The sequence below is a fragment of the Haliotis rufescens genome, unplaced genomic scaffold (assembly GCF_023055435.1).
Source record: "Haliotis rufescens isolate VD_foot unplaced genomic scaffold, xgHalRufe1.0.p SCAF_73, whole genome shotgun sequence".
In the NCBI taxonomy this organism is placed as follows: Eukaryota; Metazoa; Mollusca; class Gastropoda; order Lepetellida; family Haliotidae; genus Haliotis; species Haliotis rufescens.
The window spans coordinates 596,192-619,526 of record NW_025964365.1 but is presented as its reverse complement, the minus strand read 5'-3'; the positions used below and the strand labels follow the sequence as shown (position 1 = coordinate 619,526).

Below are 23,335 nucleotides of genomic sequence, written 5' to 3'. Positions count from 1 at the left end.
ATGAAGTCGTAACATTCATGTAATGTGCTTCACATTGTATTATTTGCATTGCATTTCTTGTATATGGGCCAAAGGCCTACACACAAATAAATTAATTTGACTTGACCTTGACTGGCATTTATTCCAAAGGTTTTAGATTGTCCTTGTTATCGTTCACTAGCCTATGGAGAGCAGAGTCATCGCATGCAGCGGTCTGAAAGAATATCATAAACAATAAGACCGCCTCCGTGGTCTAGTGGTAGAGCGTCCGCCCGGAGATTGGAAGGTCCGGGGTTCGATCCCAGGCCGTGTCATACCAAAAGACGTTAAACGATGGGACTTGTTGTTACCCTGTCTGGCGTTCGGCATTAAGGGGCTAAAACAAGGACCGGTCGGCTCGGAGTCAATATACAGTGTCTGAGTGGGGTTTTCATGTTAAACCTCGGCATGGTATCTCAGTGAGCTAGCACTATAAATCGGCATCAGTCCGGACTATTACAAGAAGCCACACACACGAACACACACGCGTACATGCACGTCGCTATATAAGTGCAATAATCTTGAATGCGACGTTAAACCCCATTTCACCTCACCTCACCACATAAACAATATCAGTTGAACTCCTCAACATTTAGTGCATGCAAGATGCTTGTGTTCAGCATTGTTCTTTTCTGTAACGCAGTGCGCTCCTTTCGTCCTTACTTTGTATACAAATAATTTCGGAAATACTGCAAGTTGCAGGTATGTTCTTAAAACGAATGAAAAGAACGTCGCAAAATCGGTGACCCAATATTATGATCGCAATCGACATATTTGCAACGTATTTGCGACGCCCCACAACATGCAACGCTTCCTGAGCTACAAGCTTGCGATTTTTGCAACAATATTTACGCATATATTTTTTGTTGCATTTTCTTTTTCCTTCGGCATGTTCGTTTCGAAGTCGATATAATAATCTTCATTGCTTGCTAGATCTATCTATAAAGGACCACATCTTACGTTAATCTCCTTCAAAGAATCGATGACGTCTTTGGGAAACACCCAGTGGGTTTTACCCCCGTCACAAAAGAGCTAACTGTTGTAGCTAAGATTATGGTAGAATCTTTTGTCGCTAAGAATTGTCTTAGCCAAGATTCGTGAATAGTACTCCTCGTATTTAAGTCTATTAATTCCCCATATCACAAGAGAGACCCGAATACGTACCCCTAGTTGAAGACAGATTTTCATATTTTCCCTACGGTCCACCCGATTTGAGGTGCGGTGTAATTTGGTTTAGCGTCGCGTCCAAGATTATTGCACTTATATAGCGACGAACATGCACGTGTGTGTGTGTGTGTGTGTTAGTTTGTATTTGTGTTTGTAAGTGTGTGCGCACGTGCGTGTTTGTATGGCCTGCATGTGTGTATGTGCTCGTTTGTATGTGAGTGTGTGCGCGTGCGCGTGTGCGTGTGCGTGTGCGTGTGCGTGTTTGTGCCCGCGTGTGTGTATGTGTTAGTTTGTATGTACATTTGTGAGTGTGTGTCTGCTTGTACTAGTCCGGACTGATGCCGATTTATAGTGCTAGCTCACTGAGATACCATGCCGCAGATACCATGCGAGTTTAACATGAATACCCCACTCAGACACTGACTCCGATCCGACCAGTCCTTGTTTTAGCCCCTTAAAGCCGAGCGCCTGACAGGGTAACAACAAGTACCATCTTTTAACGTCTTTTGGTATGACGCGGTGTGAAGGTGGAGCCAAACAGTTCTCTTTAAGGAAAAACAACAAGCGATTTCCATTACCCTGCTATGTGCAGAAACAACAAAAGCCTTTACTTTCGTAATGATCGAAAATATATGAAAATACACACACACGCATTCAAATCGTCAAGAGTCCCTGTGGAAATGTTCCGTACACAAGCATGGGTTGGTTGATGAATGAGCTCTAGGAAGCCTTGACAATACGTACATACAATAGTTCTATGCCCAGCACAACAAAGGCTGATACGATGCCTACTATGAGGGTATAGAAAGCGCTCTGAAGGTCCTGTTCCGTGACTGGCCGAGTGCGTGACGTTGTTGAGGCACATGTGCTACTTGCCGACAACCATTTATCCTCTAGCTTCTGTATAATGCCTCGGTCTGTTAGAATCATTAACCTGAAATGAAGGTGAGTGAGTGAGTTGGGGTTTACGCCGCTTTTAGCAATATTACAGCAATATCATGACGGGGGACACCAGAAATGAGCTTCACACATTGTACCCACGTACGGAATCGAACCCAGGCCTCCGGCGTTATAAGCGAACCACGAGACTACCCCAGATCCCCTGAAGTGGGTGAAGTGGGTTTAACGCTCGTTTAAACAGTATTGGAGCAATATCAGCAGCGAGACAGGCCGCAGACGTTCACTGATTTGATGCATCATGTGGATTTATCGTTGAAAGACCAAGTTTCATAGTTGAAAGAATATGTGATATGAAAGCATAAGTCCCGTGAAATTGATTTTCAGCAACCCATACTTGTCATAAGAGGCGACTAACGGGGTCTGGTGATCAGGCTCGTTGACTTGGTTAATGGATGCCTTTGCATCCCAAATGCGTAGATTGATGCTCATTATGTCAATCACTGGATTATCTTGTCCAGATTCGATTATTTACAGACCGCCATCATATAGCTGGAATATTGCTGTGGGCGGTGTTCAACAACAAACAAACAAAATCGAATGCATTACCAGTGGATCTTTGCACGGCTAGGGGACACAGCTCTACAAAGAAAACTGTCAGGTCCATGGGCATAAATAGATTTTGTGCGGTCGGATCACGACATAACATTTACTATTTCTACTATTTGTGAGGCCTTCATCAACCATGAATAGAAACGGAAAAGGTATCGTACAGAAGTACGTAAATATTCACTTGTAAATATCTAAATATTATATCGTTCATTTTGTTTATTTTGTAAAAAAATGCACCAATGCGTTCCGGTCTAAATATTATGATGGAACACTACATAGTTGCTGTGGAATAAGTACCATGTAACAGACTTGTCTACAAATAAACGGACAAACCTTTTCGACTAATTTTGAGCATCCACCGAAAGAGATTCCAATTGGCGTAAAAGACAAACTAGCGGTGATAATTATGTCAATAGATAATTGAAAATAGGTTATGACACCAGGTGTTCGCGAAAAGGGTTCAATTCGGCATGTCCTGCCCTACCGGCAGAACCCGCCACTCACTATTTGCATAAAAAGTAAGTGTTTGTTTGTTGCCTGACGCGGCACAGCTGTACTCCTGTCATACGAAGGCGGTCTGTAAACAAACCAGACACTCAAACTTTGGACCAGAAAATCAAGTCACACAAAAGGAAGTCGAAGCTAAGTAAACTGACGCCATTGTAAATAACTATTAGCGTAAATATTCCATACCAACGCGTGGACAGCGGTATTGACGACATCGAATATAGACAACCATTCCAAATAAGGCTTTGTGTGTATCCATGCCATCCTTTGATCGTATGACACTGAGATATTCAATGCAATGTGTGGTTTCATTACTGATGTTTGAAAATCAATTCTCCGGCTAAATGTTACAAAAGGGTCATTCATTTGGTCTCTGCTTTGACGCCATGTACTGAAATACAATGTCATTAATACCACACGTGTTAGTTGTGTAGCTCTCACAAATCATAGATTTATAGCCGTCTTTAAATGCTGCCTCATCTCGTACCTAGCATCACATTGTGCGTTTATTCGACTAATGATTCTGCTGCTTATAAACTAAATACAGAAAACAATGTCTAAGAAATATGTTCGTTTTGTACGTTCGTTCAAAAGCCACTTTACTTACAACTTATTAAAATCTGAAGCAATCGGGGAGTTTTTCGGCATGGCCAGACTTGCAGTGAAGACCGCTATCTTTTGTCCTAGGAAGTCCACGTCACAGCTCCACGGCGTCTCCTCTTTATACCGAGTGTAAACCAAGGCATACTCGCCGAGTAACACCCGATCCATGTGTTTGGAAACGTTACTACTTGTTACTGAAGGGTCGGTCTTGTTGTGCTTCATGATCGTGTGCCACAACCTCAAGAGGACATCATCTGTGGATTCCTGAGACAGATACAACTGGTGGTACATATTCCACAAGGGGTGATGTGTATATGTCTAGAACACTTACATGTTTTGTTTTGTATGTTTGTCTGTTTGTTAAAGCCGCACTCAGAAATTTTCCAGCTATATGACGGCGATCCATAAATAATCGAGTCTGGACCAGACAGTCCATTGATTGATATCATGAACATCGGTCTACACAATTGGGATACGATGACATGCTTCAACCAAGTTACCTATCCAGTTCTCCCGATCCAGTTATTCGCCTTCTACGCCAAGCATAATCGCCTTTTACGGCCTTTTACGGCAAGTATTGGTTGCTGAATCTACCCCGAATCTAAAAAAAACATTTGCTGCAAGTGGGGTCATTTGATTGGGGTTTATCAATGGTTGCTGATCCATCTTTATGCCACTCTCCCCATCCTTTTAGAAAGGTCAACCGGTTTCTCAAATCTCCTTTGACAGAGTGTAGTTTTGGGGACTGTCCAAAAAGCGATAATGTCTGCCGCCTATGATGAAATATACTGTATCCGGGGTAGAATAGGTCTTCAGCAACCGGTGCTTGCCGTAAGAGGTTACTATGCTTGGCGTAAGAGGCGACTAACGGGATCGGGTGGTCAGGCTTGGTGACTTGGTTGATGCATGTTATCGTATTCCAATTGCGTGGATCGATGCTCATGATATTAATCACTGGATTGTCAGGTCTAGACTCGATTATTTACAGACCGCCGTCATATAGCTGGAATACAACTGAGTGCGGCGTTAAACATACAACCAACCAACCAACTCTAACAGTAGTGTAGAAATTGTTTCACAGTTTGTATACGTAGCCATGTGAGGATTCGAACCTCAGCCTTCGGCTTGACGAGCGAACGCTTTAATATCTTGGTTACTCCAATGAGTCTATTAATGTAAACGTTACCGATATAAACTGCTGATGGGCTTCTCCCCCAACGATCCCCAACGTGTACTGCTCACTGTCCAACAACTCTGTGAGGGAATGGAAGGGAGTAGGCGTTTTAGGGACAGCAAGAGTAGCTATGAGTTTACCGCTGAAGATTGACGCCATGATCACAGAGAACAAACACCACGATGAGACCAACATCCGCCCGGACCCCGTTCGAGGAATAAGTCCACCTGCAGGAGGAGAAGTGTGAAGTCTTATTGAGATAATGTTCACTTGTAGGAGGAGAAGTGTGAAGTCTTATTGAGATTACGTTCACTTGTAGGAGGAGAAATGTGAAGTCTTATTGAGATAATGTTCACTTGTAGGAGGAGAAGTGTGAAGTCTTATTGAGATTACGTTCACTTGTAGGAGGAGAAATGTGAAGTCTTATTGAGACAATGTTCACTTGTAGGAGGAGAAACGTGAAGTCTTATTGAGATAACGTTAACCTGCAGGAGTGAAGTCTTATTGAGGTAACGACGTTAACCTACAGGAGGAGAAGTGTGAAGTCTTATTGAGATAACGTTAACCTGCAGGATGAGTGAAGTCTTATTGAGATAACGACGTCAACCTACAGGAGGGGGGAGTGAAGTCTTATTGAGATAAAGACGTCCACCTACAGGAGGGGGAGTGAAGTCTTATTGAGATAACGACGTCCACCTACAGGAGGGGGGAGTGAAGTCTTATTGAGATAACGACGTCCACCTACAGGAGGGGGGAGTGCAGTCTTATTGAGATAACGACGTCCACCTACAGGAGGGGGGAGTGAAGTCTTATTGAGGTACGAGAGCGTCCACTAGCCTTTTTATCAAAGTCTTGTTCCCACCTTTGTCCCACCAATCCAACTTTCCTGTGCTAAATATGATTGGACAATCGCACATATCAATAGAGAACAGAGAATGTTTCACAAAATAAACATCTACGACTGGTACACCTTCGTATGAAAGATATTTCCCGCTGCCTGTCTTTGTTGACACGAATATGTCTTTTTCATCTTTCCGCTGTGCTGATAGTGATTGTGATGTGTCTGGCTGATAGTGATTGTGATGTGTCTGGCTGATAGTGATTGTGATGTGCCTGTGCTGATAGTGATTGTGATGTGTCTGGCTGATAGTGATTGTGATGTGTCTGGCTGATAGTGATTGTGATGTGAATGTGCTGATAGTGATTGTGATGTGTCTGGCTGATAGTGATTGTGATGTGTCTGGCTGATAGTGATTGTGATGTGCCTGTGCTGATAGTGATTGTGATGTGTCTGGCTGATAGTGATTGTGATGTGTCTGGCTGATAGTGATTGTGATGTGTCTGGCTGATAGTGATTGTGATGTGTCTGGCTAATAGTGATTGTGATGTGTCTGGCTGATAGTGATTGTGATGTGTCTGTGCTGATAGTGATTGTGATGTGTCTGGCTGATAGCGATTGTGATGTGTCTGTGCTGATAGTGATTGTGATGTGTCTGGCTGATAGTGATTGTGATGTGAATGTGCTGATAGTGATTGTGATGAGTCTGTGCTGATAGTGGTTGTGATGTGTCTAGCTGATAGTGGTTGTGATGTGTCTAGCTGATAGTGGTTGTGATGTGTCTGGCTGATAGTGATTGTGATGTGAATGTGCTGATAGTGATTGTGATGTGAATGTGCTGATAGTGATTGTGATGTGAATGTGCTGATAGTGATTGTGATGTGTCTGTGCTGATAGTGATAGTCATGTGTCTGGCTGATAGTGATTGTGATGTGTCTGGCTGATAGTGATTGTGATGTGTCTGTGCTGATAGTGATTGTCATGTGTCTGGCTGATAGTGATTGTGATGTGAATGTGCTGATAGTGATTGTCATGTTCCTGGCTGATAGTGATTGTGATGTGTCTGGCTGATAGTGATTGTCATGTGTCTGGCTGATAGTGATTGTGATGTGAATGTGCTGATAGTGGTTATGATGTTCCTGGCTGATAGTGATTGTGATGTGAATGTGCTGATAGTGATTGTCATGTGTCTGGCTGATAGTGATTGTGATGTGTCTGGCTGATAGTGGTTATGATGTTCCTGGCTGATAGTGATTGTGATGTGTCTGGCTGATAGTGATTGTGATGTGAATGTGCTGATAGTGATTGTCATGTGTCTGGCTGATAGTGATTGTGATGTGAATGTGCTGATAGTGATTGTGATGTGAATGTGCTGATAGTGATTGTGATGTGAATGTGCTGATAGTGATTGTGATGTGAATGTGCTGATAGTGATTGTGATGTGAATGTGCTGATAGCGATTGTGATGTGTCTGTGCTGATAGTGATTGTGATGCGTCTGGCTGATAGCGATTGTGATGTGTCTGGCTGATAGCGATTGTGATGTGTCTGTGCTGATAGCGATTGTGATGTGTCTGGCTGATAGCGATTGTGATGTGTCTGGCTGATAGTGATTGTTGTGTGTTTGTGCTGATAGAGGTTGTGATGTGTTTATGCTGATATTGATTGTGATGTGAATGTGCTCTCTATCTGTGTCTCTGTCTGTCTCTCTCAAACTTTGTAACTATTTCTAATCTAATCTATCATATTTTATGTTTACCATGTTAATTACCTCTCTGACACATACATGCGTACATATGCCACAATGAAACAGCAAAAGACATCACAAAACCATGTGTTCTTCCTTCAGTCCGGTGCACGATGTAGGCCAAGATAGAGCTCACTGTGACTAGAGCTACCGCCAGGCATAAGTAGACCTTGGGGTGAAACAAGTCCAGTAAGAGACGCCATTTTGACATGGTCTGGTCGAGCCGTCTGAACGCTACGTCAGAATACTCATATGAGATAGGCGTGGATAGGAAGTCGATCACGCGCTGCCGTTCTGAGGACATCGCCAAGGGAGCAACCGTAAAATCCACTACCTGATAATTCAAAGAAATAGCATCAAAGGAATAGTATAATAATGACACTGTTTGGTCCTCGATAATAAAATATTTACATAACGTCAACGCGAAGCGTATAATCACCCTCAATTATCCGCCGAAACAGATTCCATTTGTTCATAAATACATAACGGTGAAACATTTATGACTGGGTCACTGAATATGAGTGATGGCATCAGGTGTTCGAGAAAGACATTGCTTTGGCAATGGGGAAATAATGTTGGTGATGAATAAAAATTTCTTTGAATAAACAATGAAGATTTTTATTATTTTACAAATGGCGCTGGACAATTCCAGAAAGAATATTTAGTGCTTGGGTCACGTAGTTCTACAATAATTACTAAATGTGGAATGGCATCTACTTCGCGAAATACCTCGGAGATTTCAGGGTACCAAGTTGAACAACAAGTTCATCCGACGGCCTCTAGGGTTTATTCCGCTTTATGTTGATAGCTCTAGTGTTCCGTCCCTTGGGCACGCCAGAAGCCTATGATTGTGGGTTCGAATCCCAGTTCGCCCCGATTATGTTTCTAGGTTTGTCAGCACCATACCCGTGCTCGTAGGTTTCACCGAAGTGGTAAACGTCTGAGACCTGCATCACTTCGGGCTTTCCTCCCACATTAAGCTGACACGCCGCGATATAACTGGAATACTGTTAAAAGCGGCGTTAAACCAAACTCACTCACTCACTCACTCTAGTGTTCACTTATGGGACACTCTTTACACAAATGTACTACGTCTTCCACGTACCCTGTCGATGAGTTGACGTACGATACCGTCCCAGTGGCCGTCGATCTCAACACCCCAGCGTCGGTCAGGAGGTTCCACTAAGACGTATCTGGAAAGAGATGTTGATGTGAACGATGCCGTGGAATACACGCACATCACCGTCCCGGCCAGGAGTCATGATGCTGCACAAGTGATGGCAGGACATTGCTCAAGTGATACTAATATCTCACTTAGGAAAGAATAACATTTTGAATATAATGCATTCTTCATCACTTGGTTTATCATGTTCCTCGATCGGAAAACTCATAATATAATAACAAGATTTTAAGTTACTCAGTTTGAACTATATAACAGTGCAAGTGTGAATATTTATAGGGTTATATTTCTCAAGTCTAAAGAATCCCTTCTTGACCCCCACTAGTCCAGGAACTCCCCTCGCTGTGGTCAGTCTCGGTCAATGGTATAAACAAATTTGCGCATGCTATTTCAAATGGCTACATATAAAGAAACAATAATATTCTTTTTGATAACTCAATTAATACACCATTTCCAGTGGGTTTGGATTTGTAACCAAAAGCGGTGACATACGTGAAATTAAGCAGGTAGGCCATTATGTCCAGCAGGTCTATACAGTGGCCTTTGTAGATGGTTGACCCGTTACTCTCTGACTTTATGATGAACTGTCTCCACTGAAAACAAAATCATACAAGTTCATATTGACATTGGGGGCACGGGTGGCCCAGTCGTCAAAGGCGCCGCGATTCGCTGTGCAGAGTTGCGTCCCTTGGGCACGCCAGAAACCTATGATTGTGGGTTCGAATCCCAGTTCGCCCTGATTATGTTTCTAGGTTTGTCAGCACCATACCCGTGCTCGTGGGTTTCACCGAAGTGGTAAACGTCTGAGACCTGCATCACTTCGGGCTTTCCTCCCACTTCAAGCTGACACGCCGTGATATAACCTGAAAGCGGCGTTAAACCCAACTCACTCACTCACTCATATTGACATGCTTGAATTGTTCGATTCCCTACATGGAACAATTAGTGAAGCCCATTTTGTGTTTCCCCTGGCATGACTATTGCTAAAAAGCAAACTCACTCTTAATATCCAAATAATGGGATAAAACGACAATTTGAATACGTTGTGTCATGTATTACATAATAATCACCATTTATTAGTTACTATTTTCGATTAAAGAGGATATAGCATGCACAGTCTGCTATCATCTAATACAAGTCAATACGTAGTTTGTTCTTTAGGATAATTTGAGCCATTGTCCTTGTACATCAGGGCAATTAACTATTGCCAGGTCGACGTGTGAAGTGGAAGCTCCGAGGCGTTGACTCGGTGTACACATTGATGGGGTATTAAGTAGTTAGCCACGTCCATGTTGACGACAAGAAATGTTTGTACATGTCTCTGACAGTGTGGTAATGGAGGTATTCAGCTATTGTTGCATCGATTTTGATGATAATGATAGGCTCGTAAATTAACCTGATGTATGATGAGGGTGACTTAACTCTTTACAACATAATCAAGTATGAAAGATATACAAGCAGTTCAAACATGTTGAAAGTCCGAAGTTTGCATTTAAATGTTCAAATATCCTGCCACAATAAAATTTTATACGTTGTAAGTTTTTAATTATGTTTTTCTGCACTCAAGAAGACTTTGGTCACATCAATACAGATTTGGCGGTGGGCCGTTGGCTAGACTAGTGGTCGAAGCGTTCGCCCTTCACGCTGAAGATCCGGGTTCGCCTCCCCAAACAGATACAATGTGGTACATTTCTGGTTTCCCTTGCCGTGATATTGCTGGAATATAGCTCCAATCCGCGTAAAACAATACTCACTCAATAGATTTTGCTCGTCCGCTCTTTACAAGCAAAACCTTTCATTCGAAATTAAACGTACGCATTCATTGAAAACGTAGATGTACATTACCTCCATCAATGCAACAGTTAACTGTCGCCCATTATATCCCGTAATGCTGTTGGGAAATATTTGAGCAGCCAGGGCGCAGTTTTCCCTGCACGTCTCCATGTTGACCTGGCGCCACTGTCGCCCCCCAGGGACCCACATCAGCGTGTTCACCTCAATATCATCCGCTGTGTGGTTCTGGCAGCACAAAGACAAAAATAAATAATCCCATTTCCATCTATTTGCTGAGGTGATTTTGGAGTCTGCATCATAAACCAGGAAAATCATGTGTATATTCAAGGGGTAATCCACTTTTGTGGATCTGTTGGCCTCTCGTTGCTCTCAGCCATGTTACTGTACACCTGTCTGGTTCTACACGATTGTTTACGGGCCGTCTTGATGTATTTGCCGATTACTGTGTAAAACAATGTTCCATCACTTGAAGACTTCGCCCAGCTACCCACCGCGGGTCAGCAGCTATAGTCAGCCATATCAAAGGACAGTGCAAGAGAATAACCAGTCTCCTTTTTAGTTTAAAAAATATTTTACTTCCATCTATGAAAATCTGGATTGGTTATCAGTGGATTGTCAGTACCGTTATTATGTTCCCTGGATTGTCAATACGTTTATTGTGTTCACTGGATTGTCAGTACCGTTATTTGGTTCACTGGATTGTCAGTACCGTTATTGTGTTCTCTGGATTGTCAGTACAGTTATTGTGTTCCTATGATTGTCAGTACCGTTATTGTGTTCTCCAGATTGTCAGTACCGTTAATGTGTTCCCTGGATTGTCAGTAACGTTATTGTGTTCACTGGATTGTCAGTACCGTTATTGTGTTCACTGGATTTTCAGGTAAATGGTAAATGCTTACGACCTGGAACCCCCTGGTCGTTTCATCCTCATTATGCTGGCGTGACGTCTTCTGTTCACGCCACTTCAACGTCCACCACAGCATCATTTGCCGCCTTTGGGACCCGATACACACAGTTGAATTCCACTGCAGACCGTCCGAGAACCGACCGACCAAGAGTTACCACCCCTGCACAGGATCGCTACATTCGACTGTTCCACCTACGTCATCGCAATGCCACAGCTACGGTGACTGCAGGACGCATCCCTGGTTTGAAGAGGATATCGGACAATCAGAAAGAAAGCAGTCAGAATCCATCTTCTCGAGACTTGAATCTGACCCAGAAGACCAGTTATCGTCTCTATTTTGCAACAGATCCATCGACAGCGACGCGTGCGTTTGTGCCATACCTTACATAATTTGAGAAACTGGAGACGAGTGTGGTTTAGCGATGAATCACGATTTCTTCTTCACCCGCAAGGTGGAAGACAACGTGCTTATCGTCGTCGAAATGAGCGTTTTGCCCAACAATGTGTAGGTGAATTCGACAATTTCGGTGGCGGTAGTGTCATGTTGTGTGTGTGTGTGTGGGGGGGGGGGGGGGGGGGGGCATATCCTACACCACGAGATCTGACTATGTTGTGGTGGTTCAGGGAAATTTGATAGCAAATTGCTACATGAATCAAATTCTTCAACCTTGCCTTCTTTCAATCTTGACCGCCAGAGGGAGCTGTTTCAACAGGACAACGCTCCACCGCGCACAGCTCGTGTCACGGTAGATTACCTTCATAGTCCCAACATCAACCCCTTGCTTTGGCAGACGAGATCTCAAGATATCAACCCAATCGAACACCTATGGGATGAACTCGATCGACGTGTACGTCAACGTCAGAACACGCCGCAGAAACTCTCACAACTAGCCAACGCGTTAAAAGCAGAATGGCGCAGAATTCGTACACTCATCCAGTCAGTGCCGAGGAGATGCAGAGCGGTGATTGCTGCCTGGGGCGGTCACACGAGATACTGAGTTCAGCGCAACCTTGTGGCCTTATGTGACATGACAATGAACAGTTTTCAATGCCTTTGTACAACGAAAACACGTGACTATCGAGCATCAAATTTTCATATTTTTATCTTTGATATTAAATTAAATATATCGACTTTATAAGGTACAATATATTTACTAAAAATCTACCTGTGCGTTTCTGTTTTTGAAGAGTGTAAATAATCGAGTCTGGATCAGACAATCCAGTGATTGACATCATGAGCATCGATTTACGTATTTAAGATACGATGACCTGCATCAACAAAGTCAGCGGGGGCACGAGTGGCCCAGCCGTCTGAGGCGCCGCGATTCCTGTGCAGAGTTGCGTCCCTTTGGCACGCCAGAAACCTATGATTGTGGGATCGAATACCGGTTCGCCCCGATTATGTTTCTAGGTTTGTCAGCACCATACCCGTGCTCGTGGGTTTCACCTAAGTGGTAAACGTCTGAGGCCTGCACCATTTCGGGCTTTCCTCCAACAGTAAGCTGACACGCCGTGATATAACTGCAATACTGTTAAAAGCTGCGTTAAACCAAACTCCCTCACTCCCTCACAACAAAGTCAGCCAGCCTGACCACCCGATCCCGTTAGTCGCCTTTTACGACAAACACGGCATGCATGGTTGAAAACCTATTCTACCCCGGATCTCCAAAGGGTCTCAAAGTGTTTGTCATTTACCAAGCCTTGTAGACTTTTCTCGATTTTGTAAATTAGATTGGCATTTATCGTTATTAGATTAACCGCTATTTTATTTGTCAACCGCTGTCACATACAAATCTGCTAACGGGCCTTGACGGGCATCATTCATACCATCAAATGCTTCATTTGCAATATACCTGCCATAAAGTGACGTAATACATGACATTGGTCACACTCATCTTACCGGGGCCCATATCCACAAATCGATCTTAGTGCTACGACTATTGTAAGCCTGTGTTAAAGTATCGGAGTTACGATCATCTTAGCGCTAAGATCGCTTTGTGCCAGTGAGCCCGGGAGTCGAATGCGTGGGCACGGTGTAAATCTAACTACCCCAACATAAGTTTTACAAGAATAACCGATGAAATTTGAATGTTTTTAATAATGTTTCATTATGGGACTTAACGTTCGTTTTTATACAGCTCGTTTAATCACGTTATTTGGATCACACGGTTCAAGGTAAATCATGAGCAATCCAGGGATCACTAAACTACACTGCGGGGCAAAAGAAAGTATACACTTGGAATTTTTTTGGACCAACAATTCCAAACGTTATCAGAACGTTACTAGGCTGAAAACAGTCGGTAAACAATGCAACTTAAGGTCCAAAACGCAACTATGATACCCATCCCAAATACATCACCATCGAATAACTATTTTTTGCTTGAGTCATTTTTAGAGACCATAAAAAAAAGCAAAAAAAACTTTCTATTGCCCGGCAGTTTCTATAAAAATAATACGTTTTAATTTGAAAGAGTACATATAAACACTATATTTATGTTTATATTGTGTATGAAGTGGTTGATCCAATCCAGACAACTTTCGTATGCTCAATAAACAAAACATGAAACCGGGTACATTCTCCAAATGATGTCTTTGATTACGTCGTGAAATCCGACATCAGCAACGTTGAACAGATTGCACGGAATTAACTGATCTCTAGAAAGAACTAAGAATTGAAGATGGGAACTGTACCACCTTTGATTTCTCTTTGAGAAACGGGGATATACCCGACTGACTGAATTTGTTAGGAGCAAGCATTTAATACATCGAACTTGCATCCGGCAAGACCTATTCCCATCCTTCGAACAAACACATGCACATTGTGTGAGTGACGGCGCGGGTGCGACCGGTGGGGCCTGCCCTTAGGACATGCTTACTAGAGCCGCGAACACCTGTTGTTTCTTTTCAGTGACCCATTCGCGCAAGTGTTACCGCTATTTTGCCTGTTACGCTTCATGGAATCTGTTTTGGCGGATAATCGAGACTGTTACTGTCTGACATGTGTATGTTGTATAATTGTCTATAGTGTGTTATACGGAAAATTGTATCAAACGTATATGGACTGGAGACAATAACGGTACTGACAATCCAGTGAACACAATAACGGTACTGACAATCCAGTGAACACAACTACTGTGTTTAAATCCAGTGAGCACAATAACGGTGAGAAAATCCAGTGAACACAATAACGGTTATGACAATCCAGTGAACACAACTACTGTGTTTAAAATCCAATGAACACAAAAACGGCATTGGACATTCAGTAAGCACAATAACGATGCGGAGAATCCAGTGGGCACAATAACGGTACGGAAACTCCAGTGAACTCAATAACTGTACGGAAATTCGAGTGAACAAAATAACAGTATCGAAAATCCAGTGAACACATTAACGGTATTGAAAATCCAGTGAACACAATAATCACACTGAAAATCCAGTGTTCACAATAACGGTACTAAAAATCCGGTGTGAACACAATAACGGTACTCAAAATCTGGTGAACACAATGTCGGTACTGAAAATCCGGTGTGAACACAATAACGGTACTGAAAATCCGGTGTGAACACAATGACGGTACTGAAAATCCGGTGCACACAATAACGGTACTGAAAATCCGGTGAACACAATGTCGGTACTGAAAATCCGGTGTGAACACAATGACGGTACTGAAAATCCGATGAACACAATAACGGTACTGAAAATCCGGTGAACACAATTACGGTACTGAAAATCCGGTGAACAAAATAACTATACTGAAAATCCGAAGTGAACACAATGACGCTACTGAAAATCGGTGAACACAATAACCATACTGAAAATCTTGTGTGAACAGAATAACGGTACTGAAAATCCGGTGAACACAATTACGGTACTGAAAATCCGGTGAACACAATGACGGTACTGAAAATCCGGTGAACACAATAACGGTACTGAAAATCCGATGTGAACACAATGACGCTACTGAAAATCGGTGAACACAATAACCATACTGAAAATCTTGTGTGAACAGAATAACGGTACTGAAAATCCGGTGAACACAATGTCGGTACTGAAACGCCAGAAACGTATGCCTGTGGGTTCGCGTCCCGGTTCGTCGAGATGATGTTTCCAGGTTTGTCTCCCGCCGTGAAATTGCTGGAATATTGCTAAAAGCGGCGTTAAACCATACTCACTCACTCACTCCAGATTTGTCAGCACCATCCCCGTGCTCGTGGGTTTCACCGAAGTGGTAAACATCTAAGACCTGCATCACTTCGGGCTTTCTTCCCACATTAAGCTGACCCGCCGTGATATGACTGGAATACTGTTCAAAGCGGCGTTTAACCCAACTTACTCACTTACAACATACAGTTACCACCTGGGTCTATTCTGAACAGGGATCATCACGGGGACTTTAAGTTTAACTTTCAATTTATATTTCTGACTTTAATGATGCTCGTGAGCGAATCCATACCCACCATTACAGCGAGGTTATCCAGTTGATTCCCCAATGACATCAGATCTGGAAATCCGTCAGACGACGCCATATAAGGTGACTCCATAACCAGCCATCGTGATTGACGGCGTGTATAAGTTATATGGCATGACTCCGTGTCAAGATTGTTCACCTGTAAAACAAAAGAAAAGAACAAATCATGACGATTCATCATTGAATGGGTACCCGGTAGGGTTTTGAATAACTTGATTTTTTCAAGTGAAAATCAAACACAGATTACATCATTCAAGAGGTATAGTTTCTTTTGCTCTCCAATTTAGTAACGTACCAAATAGTAGTCATGTTTTTTGTTGTTTTACGCCGCACTCAACAATATTCCAGCTATGTGACGGCGGTCTGTAAATAATCGAATCTCCTCAAGTGCTTGGTATTGGTATACGATGGTATTACCAATATTAACTTATGGTTCAGAAATCTGGGACTTTGAAAATTTAGAAATTATAGAAAGAATACATCTCAAATTCCTCAGACTTATCACATGATTAAGAAATTCAGCTCCTCGTTATATGATATATGGCGAATTAGGTAGGCTACCATTAAGAATAATAATTTGTAAACGAATGATATCTTTCTGGCACAAATTAACATATCAAACTGGTGTGTATAAACTTTCACAGCTGTTATATCAATATCTGTCAATTAACGGGAACAAGACTATTTGCATCAACAAATCCCTGGGTTAGATGTGTTATGGATATATTAGACAGTATTGGATTATCTTATGTATTTAACAATCCGTCAATCTGCACAACAAAGTGGCTAGTGTCAGAAGTAGAGCAAATACTTAAAGATCACTTTTTTCAGAAATGGAGAAGTGACGTTAATTCTAGTTCTAAAGGCTTATACTATAAACATTTAAAGGACATTCCGGTTCTCGATAAATATCTTCTATTGCCAAAACGAATAGCAATTCCAATACTACGATTTCGAACCTGTAATCATAATTTACCTAATTAGACTGGCCGATGGAAAAATATTCCAAAGGAAAATAGAACTTGTAAATTATGTAATTCCCCATCTATTGCTGATGAATTTCACTACTTATTCAGATGTAATTATTTTAAAAGAGAGAGGCGAACATTTCTCTCACCATATTATACTGAATGGCCAAATATTATAAAATTTGTAAAACTCTTATCAACAACAAACACACAGGATCTAAAAAAAATATCGAGATTTATTGTACAAATGTCCATTAGTATTAAAAATGCTAGGTAATCACATGTTGTTATTAATTGCCATCTTGTCTGCTTTTTGTACATATGCATAATTATTTATTGTAATGTGCTTTTGTACCACCTTTTGTACCACCTTTTGTGGTTTCTGAGAATAAACTGATTCTGATTCTGTGAGCAACGATCCACGCCGTAGAGGTACGACGACACACAATCAACCAAGTCACCGAGCCTGACCACATGGTCCGCCAAGTCGCTCCTTACGACCAACACGTTATGTACAGAGGAGCTATTCTAACCAGGAATCTCAACGGGGCGCCAAGGTATGAGTAGAATCCCTGAAAGCCAATTTTACTAACCACATCGATAACATCGGTGATGCAGATTCGGCCACAGATCACGAGGTAGTTGCGATGACGCGACTTCAGCAGCTGCACGTGCTTCAGAATGCCCTTGAGAAATGCCCGAGTTGTTTCCGGACCCACACGAAGATTGGCGTAGAGTGTGACGTCAGTGGATTCGAGAAGTTGAGACACCCCCGCTTCTGCGATGTACAAATAAACCTACGTGAGCATATCCACAGTCAACGTTGATTCTCATATTATATGTCTCACTTGGGATCAAATGATTCGGCTCAAACGTTCATCTATGGTCTCACAGAACCCATGTGCTGGTTTCCCTCAGGTGGTAACCGACAAAGACCAGGACTTTATTTCAACATTGACGTGACACGCCGTGGCATACACATATACTGGGCGGCGTTCAAGCCAACCCTCACAGCCAACACAGTATTGGACACTGCACAATTTAGCAAATTTTAAAAATGACATCCAAACTCAAACAGAGGGTGAGTGAGTTGGTTTTAACGCCGCCTTTAACAGTATTCAAGTTATATCGCTGCGTGTCAGCTAAGTGTGGGAGGAAAGCCCGAAGTGATGCAGGTCTTAGACGTTTACCACTTCGGTGAAACCCACGAGCACGGGTATGGTGCTGACAACCCTAGAAACATAATCAGGGCGAACCGGGATTCGAACCCACAATCATAGGTTTCTGGCGTGCCCAAAGGACGCAACTCTGCACAGCGAACAGCGGCGCCTTAGACGACTGGGCCACCCGTGCCCCCCCAAAAAAACCCAAACAAAACAACAACAAAAAACAACAAAAAAACAACAACAAAAAACACACAAAAAAAAACACAACAAAAACAAACAAACAACAAAAACAAAAAAACAAAAACAAAACAAAAACAAACTCAAACAAATATGTGGTGAGTGATTATGACTATGTAGAATCCTCGAAAGAGTAACCCATCAATATGATACAGAGATATATGTTGTGTACCTGTGTAATGATCAGTGATGATGGTCACGGACGTCCAACCCAGCTGCTGGATGATTCCGGAAGCAATAGCTGTCGACCAGGTATTGTGCAGTGGTTCTGAAAATATACGCATTTGTTTTGTTTGTTTGTTTGTTGTTTAACGCAGGGCTCCATGACGGCGGCCTGTACCTAATGGAGTCTGGATCAGACTCTCCAGTGATTGATATTATGAGCAACGATTCACGACGTCGGAGTCCGTTGACACACCATCAACCATGTCACCGAGCCTTACCACCAAATCCATTAACGACCTTTTACGACCAGTGCAGTATCTAAATGATTTCTACATACATAGTAAATAGGATTAAATACGTTTGCGAATCGCAACCTATTTGTTTAAAATACGCCACGTCTACATGGATTTTACCTTTACTGTAAATATGATGAAATACCGTTGGATATCGCATTCCTCGCGAACACCTGGTGTAAATTCTATTTGACAGTGATTCATATACACATGCTCATGATATAGTCGGAATCGTACAATCGCCTCTTCTTTATGCAGAAATTTCTATTGGCTATGTAAAGGGTTTTGTCGCTTTATTTAATTATTATAAAGATTGTTAATATACCAATGTAAAGTGTTGTATATGATGGGCACGGTATATGACACATGTGTATTCGGAGTAATATTATAATACAGACAACCTTTGCACACAAGGATATCAGCCGAAAGCCGTTAAAGGGTACAACACTGCTGCCGTGTGAAAACACCATTAATATGTTTGATGAGTTGTGACAGTGACGTCGCACGTTAACGTTGGACACCGTGACCTGATGCCCTTCTCCTTGTCGTCCTCTGGTTGTCATCTGTTAATGGGAATCCTTTCAGACACAGACCAGCAGTTGCTGATCAATACTGACTCGGAACCTCTTCGTTTTAGAGTCATGATGCTGATCACCGGATGGCCCATATGCAGTTATCACCGATAATGTGTCTTCAAAGCCGTACTAAACATTTAGTCCATTAGCATCAATGCTGCAAATGTTAAGTGGCCATTTGCAGAGGACAATGAAACAGTAGGAAGTGGAACCTGGAACATTACACCATATTCAAATATTCAAAGGATATATATATGTGTATGTGTGTGTGTGTATGTGTGTGTATGTATGTGTGTGTGTGTATGTGTGTGTGTGTATGTATGTGTGTGTGTGTGTGTATGTGTGTGTGTGTGTGTGTATGTGTGTGTGTGTATGTATGTATGTGTGTGTGTGTGTGTGTGTGTGTGTGTGTGTGTGTGTGTGTGTGTGTGTTATGTCACTGTGTCACATGTGGTGAATAAGGAGGATGTTCAATGTGTTCAAAGCCACAGTTATGCATTACTGGTGGTACAACACACTTTAGTCAGTTTTTCACCTCTTGGTGCCATAGTATTATGACGCAGTTGCCTGAGCAGATTAGCATAATAGTGGCCATAGTGGCCATGAATTATCTTATATTTGGAATCCTTTGGAATCCTTTGGAAAACCGAAGCCATCACCCGCCTTGCCAAGTGATAGAACAAACTTTGCTTTCTTCGGAGTAGTAGAGGTTAGATGTTTAGTAAGATGAAATAAATCAGTTATCTTGTAAAATCACAGCATGTACCATGTACATTAGACTCACGGAAAATACTATTTCAGCAAACCAATCGTAGCGCCATTATCACAGTTTCAATGACAGGAAAAACAAAATCAAACTATACAGCACATCGTATCCATAAGCGGTTTACCCAAGTGCAAAAAGGTATTGCTGGAATCATTGTAGAAGTTATGTTGATGTTTTCAGTAGTTGTATTATGTTTGTATCGCGTGTACCATCGACAGAAACGGGGGCCGAGTTACCACATGTGAAACCGACCTTGACACAATTTGTTGACAATATGGCGTCGACTCACATTAAGGACGACTCACACGGTTCGGCACCTCGAATCGAAATGCCGAATCCGACCGAGTCGTATCGTCTGAGTGATTAATCGAATTCGACAAAAGGGACAAATCGGTCGCTCGAACCCGCATCGATTGTGTAGCGAGTGGGTAGAGTCTGTTTTAGCTGTTCGGCAAGTTGGATGTGGCGCGGCAAATCAAATTGATTTTGGGAGTCACGTGCTGCGAAGAAACCACGCCTCGACTTTTCAAGAGAGGAAACCGAGGGTTTTGTGGCTCACTATCTGAGTGACGGAACCCTGTGGAATGTCTCATGCAAGGGTTATTCCAAAAGTGATAAGAGGAATGCTTCATTTACGGCGATAAAAGTTGTAATTCATCCTCAATTTCTAATTCTTCAAATAGATTGTTGTATGCTCCAGGCTTGTCGCGGCGGAGAATCCAGTCTTTCGTACAACAGCTTCTCTTTGTCTTCGCTTTTGCGTTGTCGTCTTCTTCACACAATATAGCGCAGCAGTTGACTGCTGCCACGTCTGCTTCAGACATTTTGATACCATTAAAACAAATTACCGCGAGATATTATGAGATCGACATTCAATCGGCCGATCAAATCGTTTGAGTGGTAGCAAATCGATTCGTTACAGCCACCGAACATGTTGTATTTTAACGGCATTTTATGATTATTTTCGGTGAAACTCATATTATGTGTATTTATTTAAAGCAGGTAAGAATCCGACCCAGTTTGGAGCAAAGCCAGGAACGCAGGAAACACATTGCAAAGCATTTGACTCCAAAATAAGAAAAACCGAATAAGGATAGTTGAAAAGAAAAGCATGTAATAAAGAAACAAAGTAATTATAGTATAAGCCAGGGAATAATCGATTTTTCCCCCGAAACAGTTTCCATTGGGCGTAAAAAGAGAAGAGCTGTAAAAATTATATAAATGGATCACTGAAAATCAGTTTTGACACCGGGTGTTCGCGAAAGGGATAAGCATGTTGGTTTGTTGTTTTAGGCCCCAATCACCAATATTCCGGCGAAATGACGGCGGTCTGTAAATAATCGAATCTGGACCAGACAATACAGTGATTGATATCATGAGCATCGATCGCCGCAATTGGGATCAATGACATGCTTCAACCATGTCAGCGAGCCTGACCACCCGATCCCATTAGTCGTCTCTTACGACAAGCATAGTCGCCATTTCCGACAAACATGGGTTGCTGAAGACCAATTCTACCCCGAATCTTCACGGGTGCCCTGCACTTCTGGCAACACCCGCCATTTCCACAATTGACATAAAAAGTACGTGTTTGTTTGTTGTTACAACATTACTCCTGCCATACGACGGCGGCCTGTAAACAGCCAAGTCTTGGAGCAGACAATCTAATGATGAATCAAACAATCCAGTGATACATTAGTGTGCTGATTTTGTTAAAACTGAAAACGATTTGTTAATTTAGATTTACGTCTGCTGCCTACAAGTGCAGATATACTGCTGCTTAAAAGTGATGCGAACCTTTAAGAAATGTCCTTTTGCAATTTAGAGGGGTAAAGTTTGAAACTCGCTGCCCAAAATTTTCAAACAATTTCTTTTTCTTTAATTTAGTATGATTTAGTATGTTCTGAAAAAAGTAATAAAATTGAATGAAATGTAATCATATAATTGTGACAAGTAGCAAAGGATGTTTTTTGTTTGATCGTTTATTAGGAACAAGTTGACTTATGTTGTACCACTGTTTCAAAGGTCCGCTCATTCATTTACAAACGGCATTAGTCGTGATGTACTTTATAATGAAACACGTTTCGAAAGAAGAATCAGTTTCAAAATGAAGACCTTTTACAGAATCAATACCGGTATTGCACCTGAATACCTCAGTGAACTAAATCCAACTCAAGTCCCCGATAATAACAATTGTAGGACCCAAAGGTATGCAAACTGTTTTCTTCCCATTACGATTGAACTGTGGAACGCTCTTCCGGAGAACTGTAAAGACGGTTGCCCACCTAGTCTCCAAAACCATCCGCAAGACCCTCAAGAACTCCGACCCCAGGCTCAAACCAGCTCCATCGCCCATCAGAATCACCATACCCTACCAAGCCCCTGTCACTTATCAGATTTCCCGCCTCATCGAGAACAAAACCAACATAGATGCCACCTTCTCTAGCGGCAAGTCCATCAAGACCCATCTACAAATCAAGTCAGAGTCCAACCCCCCGAGAATGTATGTACCAGATATCCTGCAACTGTGGCCACCAGTACATTGGAGAAACCCTTAGACCCCTTAACACCAGACTCAAAGAAAATAGGACCTCTGTTAACAAAATCGACCTGAAATCCGCTATTTCCGAACACATCCTGAGGACCAAAACCATAACATCATGTGGGAAGCCACCAATGTCCTGTCTACCAACAACTCTAACAACTGGCTACAAATAAAACTGCAAAAAACCATTGACATCATGAGACACCAGCCAGCCATGAACCATGACCAGGGAACCTATCTGCCCAGTGCTTGGGTCTTATTGCTTTGATCTTTGTCGGGGCTAATTACCAAGCTGGCTGCATTTTGCCCTTTGCTATGTCCTTCCTTTCACCTATCAGTGCTAATTACCCCGGCCTCCCGTTTGCCCAGTGTCCATTATCTATTACTCATCTATGATAACTCAAGTACTGTGTTCGGAAATAGCGGATTTCAGGTCGAGTTTGTTAACAGAGGTCCGATGTTCTTTGAGTCTGGTGTTAAGGGGTCTAATTACTGTAAAGTTTTGGCTTCCATTGTCTATTGCTAATCACCTATCAGCGCCAATCATCTGTTGGCTTCCCTTGTTAGTTTCTACCCTTTGTTATTTTCCACCTTTTGTTCTCTTTGTTGTCCTCACCTGTACACACACACACACACACATATATATATATATATATATATATATATATATATATATATATATATATATATATATATATGCTCTCTGCCT

At 42.2% G+C, this 23,335-nt stretch overlaps 1 protein-coding gene and 1 long non-coding RNA gene across 2 annotated transcripts; both read right to left on the bottom strand.

Annotated features, from left to right (window-relative positions):
* Positions 1 to 1,770: 1,770 nt before the first annotated feature.
* On the bottom strand, positions 1,771 to 10,593 carry LOC124121493 (glutamate receptor ionotropic, kainate 4-like). The gene is made up of 7 exons (XM_046484500.2): positions 10,588 to 10,593; positions 9,235 to 9,335; positions 8,668 to 8,755; positions 7,587 to 7,896; positions 4,991 to 5,205; positions 3,809 to 4,068; positions 1,771 to 2,119 (listed from the first exon to the last, which is right to left on the bottom strand). The coding sequence occupies exons 1-7, from the start codon at positions 10,591 to 10,593 to the stop codon at positions 1,906 to 1,908; spliced, it is 1,194 nt and encodes a 397-aa protein (XP_046340456.2). The 3' UTR covers positions 1,771 to 1,905.
* On the bottom strand, positions 10,594 to 17,639 carry LOC125376754. The gene is made up of 3 exons (XR_007219240.1): positions 17,473 to 17,639; positions 15,901 to 16,050; positions 10,594 to 10,761 (listed from the first exon to the last, which is right to left on the bottom strand). It is a non-coding gene; the product is annotated as an uncharacterized LOC125376754 (long non-coding RNA).
* Between the last annotated feature and the right edge of the window lie 5,696 nt (positions 17,640 to 23,335).